This window comes from Xiphophorus hellerii, chromosome 9, assembly GCF_003331165.1.
Source record: "Xiphophorus hellerii strain 12219 chromosome 9, Xiphophorus_hellerii-4.1, whole genome shotgun sequence".
Lineage (NCBI taxonomy): Eukaryota > Metazoa > Chordata > Actinopteri > Cyprinodontiformes > Poeciliidae > Xiphophorus > Xiphophorus hellerii.
Genome location: NC_045680.1, coordinates 13116405 through 13129172, shown reverse-complemented (window position 1 = coordinate 13129172; position 12768 = coordinate 13116405). Strand labels below are relative to the sequence as shown.

The window sequence follows — 12768 nt, the reverse complement described above, 5'->3', positions numbered from 1 at the left end:
AATTACTTTTAAAATGACTAGTCATGTAATCATAACAAAATTGACTTTATTTTTCAAAGGTCATATGTAGCTAATGACAAGTAAAAATGAAAATTAAATACAGATTTTTAGTTGAAATATGAGTAACCAGGGGCAACAACTGACCGGCAACTCGTGAATTTACCAAGTACACGAAATGACAATAACAAAACACATTCACATCCTGCTAAATGATTCTTCCTCCAAATAAAGACCCTTATCACACAACATCTTACCAGTTTTCTGCTGGGATCCTGTACAACCCTAATTACTCATTTCTCCCAGTGTAATTGGAAACAACTTTTTGATGACCCAAAGTTTCCATCAGCAGGTAACAGAGAAGGCAACAGTCTAACTGTTTTGGCTATTAAAAAAAAGGATCTTGAGTTGAATTTTTTTTTCTATAATTTTTTTTTTTTTAAGATCCTAACAGGCGACCAACTCAGATTTAAAAACAAATCATACAAAATGAGAGTTGACTGTTCCTGAGTCTGGGTCGGAGGCTGATTCCTCGTGAAGTTGAGCTAGAAGAAGATGGAGAAGGAAAGGTTGAGACTGGATGTCGAATCAAGGACACTTCCTGTCCACACACTGCTTTCCTCCTTCTTCATATTCCTGTTTCGAGATCCACATCTGCTGAAAGGTTCCCTGGAGAACATCAAACATGCTGTCAAATACGCAATATACATACATATATAATAGGTTCTATCAGGTAAGGGGCTCACAGTACTACAGAGCCTCTGTATGGTCTTACCAGTGATGCCAGGATGGAGCCTCCTATCCACGCACTGAACCGGCGCTCCACCGTAGTGTTGTTGGCAATCAGCTTCAGTCTCATGCTCTGTAGATTACAAACAAGAGGAAATCTAGCATTTAACATAATGCAACTAAACTGACTTTCCCGTCACAACTTGTGATAAATTCAAAACTGTTTAGAAATGATAACTGTTTCTTACTGGAGGGGTTTTCTGGGAAAGTTCTCTGTTTAATCGGTCAGTGAAGCCCTGGATGAGCGTGTTTCCTCCCGTCACCACCACACTGCCGTAGAGACCCTTAGATACACGTCAATAATCACAAAAGTTAAACAAACTCGGAGCCAATCGTTTTCCTCATCACAGAAAATAACTTCTGATCCAAATCGGCTGATTTTCAGCTGGACAAATCAGTGAAACTCAAATATTCAGTCATTTTCTAATGAACTAACAGGCCATGATAACTCTTTGATGTAGAAATAGTTTGCAAAAGAGGAAGACTCAAAGTTAGTCATTTGCTAATTAAAATAACCGGATATAGCTCATCCCTTTGTTTTGGGAATTGCAGACTAACTCAAAAACTTGTCCTGCAATAAAAAAAAATTAAAAAAATTAGGTGCAATAAAACTTTAAAAGCTGTCCACTACTCACCGGTCGAATGTCAATGTCACACATTCCTACACTGGTCGTCACCACATGGCCAACTCCTAACATGGTGTTTCCAGACAGGCCCTAAAGGTGAGCAGATTATGCATCAGTTTTATTTACAAAAAAGGCGAATTATGCAATAATAAAAATATCTGAACACTTATTCTTTTATTCAAGGTACCAATGTACTCACTGCGTTTTTTTTATACCACTGATAACTGTTAATTTAAAAGTACATTTAGTTTATTGTCACCTGACAAACTTAGCACCAACCTTGGCATTAGAGGGGTCAAACAGTCCCTCTGGGATCTTTAGCCTCTCTGCACCAAAGTCACAGTTGTAGCCATTAGGGAGTTCATAATGGACTGTGGGCATCTGAGCAGCAACTCTGATGAAAAAGGAAAGATGAAGTCGTTCAGATAACAAAAATTAACATATCTACTGTGAACTCTAAGAATATTTGCTAGTAACTCACTGTTCATCATATGGAGAGTCTGAAACCTGCAGGACAGACGCCTGGAAATCCTGGATTACACACTGCGATAAACAGAGCACAGAAAATGACACATTTAATTCCAGCACTCCACAGAAATCCTGAAAGTGCTGCAAAACAAATTAACTCTTTCCTTACATTACACATGTAGTTGTGCCAAGACCGAGTGACTTGAGGTAGTTTCTCCTTTTTCTTCCAGCTAGCCGGGGCGCCCTCCCGCACTGGATCCTGTGACATATTCACACAGCAGGCAGCAATCGGCAAAAATGGCTACTTAAAAATGTGTCAAATTAAACTTAAAACAGGTTTAAAATGAACAAAATGTTTACCTTTGATGCAATCATGTAGGGAGGGATTATCTCCACACTTAACTCTTGAAACAACTCCCTACACTGCATGCTCATGAAATCACCAGCCAAAGGCGACTTTACAATACCTGTCATAAACAAAAACAACAACAAAAAAACAGCACAAAATTAGCTTTACATTGGGAAAGTTAAGAGTTCAATTTTGATAGTAAATCTTTAGTTTTTGTATAATACACCAATGGCCATTTCCACTGTCTTCGTTGACTTTAGCTACAGTGTTCGTTCACAATTTGCACCAAATTAAAAGATCAAAGTTTTCCCTTTAGAGTCTTCATACAGATTAATGATGCATTCACACCAAGCACGTTTTGAGCGTCATGCGCGTCTACTTTACATTCAAAGTCTATGTAGAGGCGCGTTTTGAGCGTCTAGCACAGCGCAATTTGAACTGTTTGAAGCATTTGACGGGTCGAGCGCATTCAACGCCCCTCATAGACTTTGAACATAAACCAGTCGCCCCTGACGCTCAAAACGCATTTGGCGTGAATGCACCAAAAGTGCACATGCATTGAACTTGAAGCCTCAGATGCTTTTGGTTTGGTGTGAACGGCACCATAAATGTATTCACATTTTGTGTTGCTGGATCGTAACAAAATGTGTAAAGGTTTGAGGATTACTTTTCCAATAGTACTATAATAATTTAATCAAGTTTCATAGACAAATGCTGAGGTTTAATTATTTAAGGAGTCAACCTGCAAGAATATGAACAATATATAAGACTATGTTTTTTTTTTTGAAAATGTCAGCACATTTCCAAACAAAGAATGCTGCATCACAAAAACTCATTACCACAAACTGCAGAAATTGCATAAATGCAAGAGAAGCACATGACCGAGACGAGCTTCAACCAGCAGATGGCATCAAGTTGCCAAGAAGAGACATAATCCACATAATTCAGCTTTAGATTCCAACCATTTTTTCCTATTTGTCTTGTATTATAATTTAATCCTAGGGTTACATGTGAAACCATTCTTTACCTTGCTGAAGGACATAACCATCATGCACTGGGATTGCTGTTGTATGTGTGGCTCCGCTGTCCAGGACCAGACCTGTGGACCGCCCATTAGCAAAGCTGGGATATTCACAGTTAAGGGACCAGGAAATGGATTCAAGGTGCAGGAACAGAAGTTATAGTACCATTTTGCAAATTAACGTAATCACTGAAGAGAAAGGTCATCGTTAAATTAGCCCAGTAGTTTCTGTCAAACTGTTCTCTTTACTGGATGAAAAAAAAACTGTAAAGGATACGCAGACAGTACAGCTGATTTACAGAGGAAGAAGGCAGGAATGTTGTAATGCTCAAACATCAGCTCTGTAAGCTTCTCTCGTTTTGCTCGCGTGTTCCACTGCAAACAAAACAGATACAGTTACTCACTTGCAATAAATGGTGGCTGTTAGACACCCTTAAACAAATGCAGACCCCCGGTTAGTGACGAGCACCAGCACAGGAAGCAAATTTTATACTTTAATTCCCGTCCCACAATATTTTTCCAGAGCCTAAAACAAAGGGCATCTCAGAAATTCAAGTTGCTGCCAACTTGTGCTGAAAGTACATGAATATGGTTTGATTACAGTACGTATTAAAGATGACAATTATATTTAACATTAAGCAGCAGCAAACTCACCGATGCTTCTGACATGAGCACAGGATGTAGGCTGGGTTCAGACTTGAAGTGCATCTTATATGTGTGATCCAAAATTGCCTGGAAACTGTCCCAGTCCTCAACTATAGATCAAATAAAAGAGAAAGTAAAGCAACTGTTTACTCTAACCTGTCTTTTTTATGTATGAAGTGACATCCAGCCATTTAGTTTTTAAAAATGGTGCTTAGTAGTTAAAAAAAATTATGTCTATTAAAAAAAAACAGAAAGACATCTTAGATACAGTAAAATCTCACTGCTGGAAGCAAAGCTAAACATCACATACACTAAAAGTATATATCTCTTACTATTATTTGACCCAGCCAAGATAATGATAAAAGAATTAGAGCAATGAAGAGTTATTTTTAGATAACAATTTGAGCACCAGACGAGCACCAATGTTCCAGGTCAGGCCTCCACGGGAGCCAATGGTCCCACTGTGCTGTTCTGCTGCAATTAGCATGGGTGTCACACTCAGTTCTAGGTAGCTGCAAAGCCAAACGCCAATGGATCACCATTCTGACTTGCATCATCATCTGCTGGAATGGTGCATTTGGACGCAAGTTTTATTTCCAATCATGCTGATAATTGTGAGAATTCATAAAATGTTGTGGATTTAAATCCTAAAAATTATAATCCTGATATAAGAAAGGAAAGGAAATGCAGCTTATTACCGTTCAATTACAGAATAAAAAAAAAAATCTTAAATATTTTGTCAATGTTTTTGAGTTCCCTATTTAGATAACTTAGAGAATCAAAGAAGACTATATTTCTAATGTGGAACATAGCAAAATAATTTTAATAATATTATTGAATGGCCACTACAACACATATCTTAAACATCTCACAGCACATACAACAACGCATGCCAAGAACATTTGCTCTCGGTACAAATTAGTTCTAAAGACCATTTTATGGAAAATCTGCCCAAGACTTTACTTTTATTTTTTCAATTGCCACTGCAGGTTAATGGGGCTTAAACGCAGTTCCGTACCACGGACAGTTCTGGACATGTGGTCCGCGTTCGTAGATGCTTGAAGTAACAGATTACACCGATGAGGAGTATTTTAGCATTTACACAGACATGGTTTTAAATCAAAATAAAAGAGAGACACCTGGGTTTGACTGGGAAAAGAACATTTATGTTTGGTGAGTTTAGTGTTTTGGCTCAAGACAGTATAATAAATATTCAGAAACAGAACTCATGTGTCAGTAAGGGTTGTGAGGAGCTCAATTACAAAGTTACACTGAAAGTCCAACTATAGATATGGATCAAGCAGTGCAATTTCTAAATATGTATTCCTATTTGTCATCACTGACCATAGTAAAAATTAATTTTATTTTTTTTAATCAAAATGCAACATGTGAATAATGCAGCACTGAAAAACTAAAGAAAATGTATTCACTGAGAAACTTCATTAAGTTAAAGTTAATTTCTATTTGTACATAAATCGCCAGAAAAACATTTAAAGACTTCCAACCGACTGACAGAATACTTACTCATGCCGTTCTTTAGGGGAGACATGACCTCCATGCTCTCTCTGGGAACCCTCAGCTGATTGGTATCGATGTAGTAGGTGGTGCCGCTCTGCTTGCTCTTGTCTCCGTCCGTTTCCATAGGTGTACTGCCATCATCCCGGTCAATAGTAACACCGATCACTGTTGGGAAGTCCGCCTAAGCCAGGGCCAAACAAAATTTAAAAAAAAAAAAACACATTGCAAGTCAAGGCACACTTTTACATTTACTTCTTCATCAGCATTGGCTTTCTGTTGGTGAAAAATGTTTTCCTGAAAACTTTCGAGCTAATATTCGAACTAATGTGTTACTTATGAAATTACATTGTACTGAAAAGTACCCAATTTTAATCTCATCTGCATTCTTATCAAACCAACAGAAGATTTTTAGAAAGATTTTTCTATACATCTAAGCTAATTTATATTTCCCCACAAAGGAAATTCATTGCTTCAAGGTTGGTCAGAAATTATTCAAACTAGCATCGCAACAGTGTCATACCAATAAACAAACCCTGAACACACAGCATGCTACTGTGTCATAAACAAGGTGTTTTGAAATAATCATAATGAACAAATAAAACATTTTATTAATGAATCAATGCTTCATCTTATTTCCACTATTAAGAACTCCAACAAAAGCACAGAAAAATCTAAACCAAGGAAGTGTTCCAAAATATGATCTGAACTCAATTTACTCAGCCTGTCTCCAGGGTGACAGCCCCAATTTCCTGACACTGGCGTCCCCCCCAGAGATAACATGCACACACTCAGAGGAAGAAAAGACACACAGTTAATCAGGTCATTTGAGTGATTCACCTACCTTGGGACAGTCTTCTCCCGCATAGCCAGCTCTTACAGAATACGAACCAATGTCAAACACCAACGCTCCCACTTCATCTGCAGAAAGGAGCAGATGATGCAGGGATGTTAGAATGTTAGAATTTAAACCATGCATTTAAATATATTTGCATATATGTCTTTGCAAAGAGAAAGAGTACAAGGGCACTTAGAAAACAAGTTAATTAATAAAGTGAATTTTGGAAAAATATATATATATCTTTTTTCTGTTGGTGTTTCCAGCCATAAATATTTGGACTAAAATTTGTCTATTTAGATTTTGTTCAGTTATATATAACTTTACCACAAAGTGGCATAATGACAACAAAAACCTGAAGACATTAAATGAATTTAAAAGAAGTCAACCACTAGCATCGCAATGTTGCTATGCTAAGTCATCATCACAGAGCTATTTAAACTTGTGCCTACAGATAATTTCTTCTTTACATCTTAAACACAGCTTCATGACAACAATATCAAAAATCAAATCAAAACTCTCAAGAGAGATCCAATAATTTGTAACTTTTTTCAATTCAGAATGCATTGTTCCTTTAGTGACAGAGGTCCACAGCTCCAGTCCTCAAGAGCTATTCTCTTGCAACTTTTACAGTTAACTCTTTTTGACTTAACTCTTCAGAACGCTATCAAGTTTAGCAGACGCCATTCTTAACTAGCTATTGATTTGATTCAGGTGTGTTGGAGCAGGGACACATGTCAAATTTGCAGTACAGTAGCTCTTGAGGACTTTATATGGAGACTCGTGGTTCAGTGTATAAAATGTAAATCTACTTCAAACATTGTGTCAATCATAACAACAAAAGAGTAAGGAGTATGAATATTGTAAATGACTGCTTGGAAACAAACAAATAGAATATAGAATAGAATAGAATTACTTTATTCATCCCAGCAGGGAAATTACTTCGCAGTTACAGCATAGAGACAAGACACACAACAACTACCACTGAGTAGCAATTGTAGACAAAATAAAAAATAAAAATAAAATATAACATGCTGTCAATATAAAAAGCAACTTAGAGCAGTCCTTGCAAAGATTCAAAAAATGCAGATACAGTATGTATATGTAAATATATGTACAGCAAGTGTGCCACAGTGCAGTTGTGCAAAATTGGACTGATTAGTGCAGAACAATGATTTAGCTTATTTTAGCTTAAATATTAGTTTACATTAGCAAAAAGCATTAATTATCTGTTTTTAATAGTGATTTTTTTGTTTACAACATAAACAATAAGACTTCATGATATACAACCCTAATGCCAACACATTTAATCAAACTATTTTGGAGTACAGTAGTCATATGATAAAAATTCTAAGTAAATATGTACAGTAAAATCAAATAAGATTATAATCTTATAGATTTCAGTGTTCTATAGGTCACCAGTTATTTAAATGTACATTCAATGGTTTATAATAAGTAAAATAAAACAGATTTTATTATATCGATATGCTTAGTGCAACGTGTCTCCTAATTATTTGTCAAAACAAATTAAATTAATGTTTTGTACTGGGAAAGTAATATTATTTTGGTAACAAAGACAAGACGAGTGACAGATAAACTAACTTTATGTGTGTTTTTAACAGACAGTTCAGGTTACTAATAAATGAAATGACAGTGAGGACATTTAAATTAGGTTCTCAAATTATTAAAACGGGGACTTTATCGTTATCTCCGTAATAGGGTTTGTCATTCCAAGTCAATAACGGCGAAACAATATGTTATATCCTAACAGATGCTTTAATTAGATAGATAAATGGATGCTTCGGAAAGCACACTTCCATTCATTTCCTTTTAGCAACTACGGTTAGATGCATGATCGAAACGTAAACAAGGCTGCAAATACAACATAGTGTATCCAAACGATATTGCAGTCCTGATATATTTAAATCAGAGACTATAAATACAAAAAACAACGCATATTTAGTCTTCCACTGAGCTGAGCGTTAGCGCATCTAGCTAACTGTAAGCCTAGCTAATGGTAGTGGGAGACGCATCAACTTGTTCTAAAGTTTAGTTCCACTTCAATCAAAAGCTTTTACTCACCGCCTCCATACACTCCACCACTCATTGTGCAAAGTGTTTCAACGAACGATTTTTTAAAAATCGAAGCTACTGGACTAGAAATAAATCTTTCAATGTTCAATCACAACAAAAGCTATCTGCTAGCATGTAGCATCGATCGCTCTGACAAAGCAGGCGCCACTGTGCGTCGGACCAGCCGTCCAATCAGAATTCAGCACAACCGTGGCGCTTCCGTTAAGTGACTGTGAGTACTTCCCTGTTCTGGAGTGGACGTGGCCTAGTCGACTTCATATCAGCGTGAGTAAAAAGGTGATAACAAACAACATTAACTTGATTTTTAGGGAATAAGGCAATGTGCAAATGCTTCATGTGCAGGACTTGTAGCAATACGGCGGAGTTAGAGTTTGTTAACCTGGAGACCTTTGAGTCCTCGCTGTACTATGAACTCGCCTCATGGCGCATAAGTATCAAGTGAACAACACATGTTGGAGTTTAAGACGCACAAATTGCGGCGTTATCTTGCAGTTAAGCGGTAACTCCTTCACATATTCAATAGCATGAATGCCTTCGTGTCAAAGACTACAACATGTACCAAGACTACATTTGTTGTAGTCTTGGTACATGATGGATTAGGTTGAGTAATTTGGTGCGTCATTAAAAAAAAACAAAAAAAAACAGGTACGGTTCTATTACTGGGTAAGAGGTTTCAGGCAAAGAAAGAGGCGTTTTGCAAATATGATAATGCAAACTGAAATGAAAAAATTTAGAACTATCATGTTCTTCTATCATGTAAATTTGCTGCATAAGTGGTATAAAAGCAGTAAAATTAATTACATTACATTCACTTTAATATACTTTTATACCAGCATAGCATCTTTAGACATACGACATAAAGTGGAAAATATACTGACAATATACAAACATTATTGCACTTGAGTCTTAGGAAAGTCTGGTTTTACATTGGAAGCCAGATCTGCACAATTTACTGCACAGCAGTGTCATTGTATCTGCAAAGAACGTGTGCAATTTTTAGTGGATTCCTCATCCTTTGCTTTCCAATAATATTCGGCTTGTTGATGGACTTTTACTGTTGTTTATACACCAGATCTAGATTTTGGTGACTGATATTTTAATGCTTAACAAGGTTTGTGAGTTTTAAAATAAGAAATACAATAAAATGTTGCAACTTGTTGTATTTTTATCGTGACATGGCAAACATTGTCTGATGCTTTTTAAAAAACATGTAAAACTTTTAACCTTAACTTTCAATTTTAGGATTTCGGAGGCATAGTTTTTCTTTTGGACATTGTGAGTTAAATCATAATCTTATATATTGATTGTTCTCATAGATGATTTACTTCTGAATGCCATCTGACATGTTAAATTAATTTTTAACTCTGATCTTGTTTTTCAGCATCCATGCAGCGCTGCTTCACTCTGACCCTTGCCCGGCACAGCAGGCTACTTTTAAGAAATAAATTTGCATCTGTGCGCTGCCACCAGTCAGCCACCATGTCGAGTCTCCTCATCAACCAACCCAAATATTCGTGGCTAAAGGAGCTGGGTTTATCTGAGGACAACCCGGGTGTTTACAATGGGAGCTGGGGAGGCAGCGGGGAAGTGGTCACGTCCTACTGCCCTGCCAACAATGAGCCTATAGCCAGAGTTACTCAAGCTACTATGGCAGAGTATGAAGTAACTGTTCAGAAGGCGAGGGAGGCCTGGAAGGTGTGGGCAGATATTCCAGCTCCAAAAAGAGGGGAGATTGTCAGACAGATAGGGGATGCATTAAGAAAGAAAATCACAACTCTTGGAAGTTTAGTTTCTCTGGAGATGGGTAAGATCTTTGTTGAAGGAGTGGGAGAAGTTCAAGAGTACGTTGACGTCTGTGATTACGCTGTCGGTCTGTCAAGAATGATTGGTGGGCCCATCCTTCCCTCTGAAAGACCCGGACATGCTCTTCTGGAGCAGTGGAACCCTGTCGGGCTCGTTGGCATAATCACCGCCTTTAACTTCCCTGTGGCTGTTTATGGCTGGAACAATGCTATTGCGATGACCTGTGGCAACGTCTGCCTTTGGAAGGGTGCCCCAACCACCCCTCTCACCAGTGTTGCAGTTACCAAAATAGTGGCTGAGGTGCTAGAACAAAACAATCTGCCTGGAGGCATCTGCTCATTGACCTGTGGTGGTGCAGATATTGGTACTGCAATGGCAAAGGATGAACGTGTGGATCTCCTGTCATTCACTGGTAGTACCCACGTTGGCAAGCTTGTGGCCATGATGGTGCAGGAAAGGTTTGGACGCAAGCTGTTGGAGCTCGGTGGGAACAACGCCATCATTGTGTTTGAGGATGCAGACCTGAACCTTGTGGTTCCCTCTGCGGTCTTTGCTTCTGTAGGAACAGCCGGCCAACGTTGCACCACCACCAGGAGGCTGATGCTCCATGAGAGCATTCATGACACGGTGGTTGAGAGGATATCTAAGGCCTACAAACAAGTTCGGATTGGAGACCCTTGGGACCCAAAAACTCTCTACGGTCCTCTGCACACCAAACAAGCTGTGGAGCAGTATCTGGCTGCCATTGAGCAGGCCAAGCAGCAGGGGGGTACTGTTGTTTGTGGTGGAAAAGTAATGGATCGTCCTGGAAACTATGTGGAACCCACTATCATTACAGGTCTGCCTCATGACTCATCCATTGTCCACACCGAAACCTTCGTCCCCATCCTCTATGTCCTGAAGTTCAAGACAGAAGAAGAGGCATTTGCCTGGAACAACGAGGTCAAGCAGGGTCTGTCCAGCAGCATCTTCACCAAAGATATGGGCAGAGTTTTCCGCTGGATGGGGCCTAAAGGGTCTGACTGTGGTATTGTGAATGTCAACATTCCCACAAGCGGAGCTGAGATCGGAGGAGCGTTTGGTGGTGAGAAGCACACTGGTGGTGGAAGAGAATCAGGCAGTGATTCCTGGAAGCAGTACATGAGGCGCTCAACGTGCACAATAAACTACAGCAAGGATCTTCCTCTGGCTCAAGGCATTAAGTTTGAGTGAAGCCGTCAAGTTAATTTTAGTAACACTAAATCTATGTAGTTTTCACGATATCTACTGTGAAACAATTGTCTTTGCATTTAGAAAAGCCTGTGTACATTAACCAAAAGTTCAGAATAATTTTGGAGCAGTATTTAGCTGTGAATTATACTAATTTTGGATAAGAAATAAATTTTGATAGTTTTCAGTTAAAGGTCAAACGCTGTTCTCAGAAAATGTTCATGTGCACTTTTTCTACAAGCACTTAAATGTCACCCTGGTAACTGAATGACTGTATCAGATTCTTTATACTGTAAACAAAAAACTGAAAAATCAACTGGACTAAGGTCCAGAATAGTGTCTGGACCTTAAAGAGTTTGTGATTGGTTATTGAATGTAGTGAACAAAACACTTGCTGTTTGGTCTATTTACAATATATGATGCATTTAAAAAACAAAGCTATTGAAAAAAACTAAATAAAAAAAATTGTGGATGTAAATGTGGTTTGTCATTCTTTTAAGTTTTAAAATGACATCAAACTAAAAACTAGCATTGGCGTGGCGTTGTTTAACTATGCTTCAATTTATTTATTAGTATTAATAAAGTAGTGAAACACATCTGTTGGAGTTTTCTTATATTAGAGAGGAAATAAGTTGCTTTGTATGGAAATTAGGTTTACCATTTAAACCTTTGTTTTACAATTACCTGCAAAGTTGCCCCAAAAACTTAAAGAACAAAAATACACAGAAACTTAGCTGCAAACCATAGACATTTTAGATTCTATGCTTTTTTTCTGAGGTTGGTTAGCAGGAACATAGTGTTTATTATTTTTAACCCCTTAAATAGATTAACACACTCCTAAAGGTACTACTTGTTCAAAATACAAGTAGTACTTGCATCCTGAGCAAGGCATTACTTGGTGCTTCTCTCCACCTGAGGTGAGAGAGAAGCACCTCTCTCTCTCTGTACTTCTTAAATTCCTATTTAGGTGTCATATTACAATGTGACACTTGTTATAGCCAAAGATGTGTACTACCAGAGGCAAACCAAGTTAAAATCTGTCCTGTGTCCTGATGGGAAATCTGCAATGCAGACTGAAATAGGACCAATATCAGTCACAGTTATTGACTGATTTCAATAATCAAATCAAAAGGAAATAATTTACATATAGCTGACTTATAAAGGTAAAATTCAGCTCAAAATACATTTAATGATTTTGCTTTCGTTTATTCTAAATATAGAATTTGGTACATTTTGCCTGTGATCATCAAAATTTTGTAATCTTCAAGATAAAAAATTCATAACGTTAATTTCACAAGTTAGCTGTACTAAGTTTTTGGAAAAAATATACTTAAGTCTGTATTTGTGAGATAATATTAAATAGAACTGATGAAATCAGCTCTGTCTCTTTAATAAAAATACTACTCCAGCTCCA

The 12768-nt window shown here is 37.7% G+C and overlaps 2 protein-coding genes across 5 annotated transcripts; one reads left to right on the top strand and one right to left on the bottom strand.

The window, feature by feature from the left end:
* Positions 1-29: 29 nt before the first annotated feature.
* actl6a (actin-like 6A) lies at positions 30-8495 on the bottom strand. The gene is made up of 14 exons (XM_032572616.1): positions 8331-8495; positions 6255-6331; positions 5420-5594; positions 3905-4005; positions 3528-3625; positions 3257-3351; positions 2241-2347; positions 2050-2139; positions 1894-1955; positions 1692-1806; positions 1422-1502; positions 975-1070; positions 773-859; positions 30-666 (listed from the first exon to the last, which is right to left on the bottom strand). The coding sequence occupies exons 1-14, from the start codon at positions 8353-8355 to the stop codon at positions 586-588; spliced, it is 1290 nt and encodes a 429-aa protein (XP_032428507.1). The 5' UTR covers positions 8356-8495; the 3' UTR covers positions 30-585.
* Positions 8496-8525: 30 nt separating this feature from the next.
* aldh7a1 (aldehyde dehydrogenase 7 family, member A1) lies at positions 8526-11832 on the top strand. 4 transcript variants are annotated; one of them, XM_032572614.1, is made up of 3 exons: positions 8545-8606; positions 9585-9617; positions 9724-11832. In XM_032572614.1, exon 3 carries the CDS (start codon positions 9729-9731, stop codon positions 11355-11357), a length of 1629 nt encoding a protein of 542 aa, XP_032428505.1. In that variant the 5' UTR covers positions 8545-8606; positions 9585-9617; positions 9724-9728; the 3' UTR covers positions 11358-11832. The 4 variants fall into 4 exon arrangements, with proteins under 4 accessions (XP_032428504.1, XP_032428503.1, XP_032428505.1 ...); XM_032572615.1 differs by having other exon boundaries at positions 8600-8618; XM_032572613.1 differs by lacking the exon at positions 9585-9617 and having other exon boundaries at positions 8526-8606.
* The last annotated feature ends 936 nt before the right edge of the window (positions 11833-12768 follow it).

Bases quoted from the DNA above. Each gene is read 5' to 3' on its own strand.
- actl6a (XM_032572616.1), bottom strand. From the start codon at position 8,355: ATGAGTGGTGGAGTGTATGGAGGCG. The intron at 6,332-8,330 runs GTGAGTAAAAGC...TCCTTTCTGCAG, and splicing joins TGGTGGAGTGTATGGAGGCG to ATGAAGTGGGAGCGTTGGTG. The intron at 4,006-5,419 runs GTAAGTATTCTG...TTTGATCTATAG, and splicing joins TCCCCTAAAGAACGGCATGA to TTGAGGACTGGGACAGTTTC.
- aldh7a1 (XM_032572613.1), top strand. From the start codon at position 9,729: ATGCAGCGCTGCTTCACTCTGACCCTTGCCCGGCACAGCAGGCTACTT.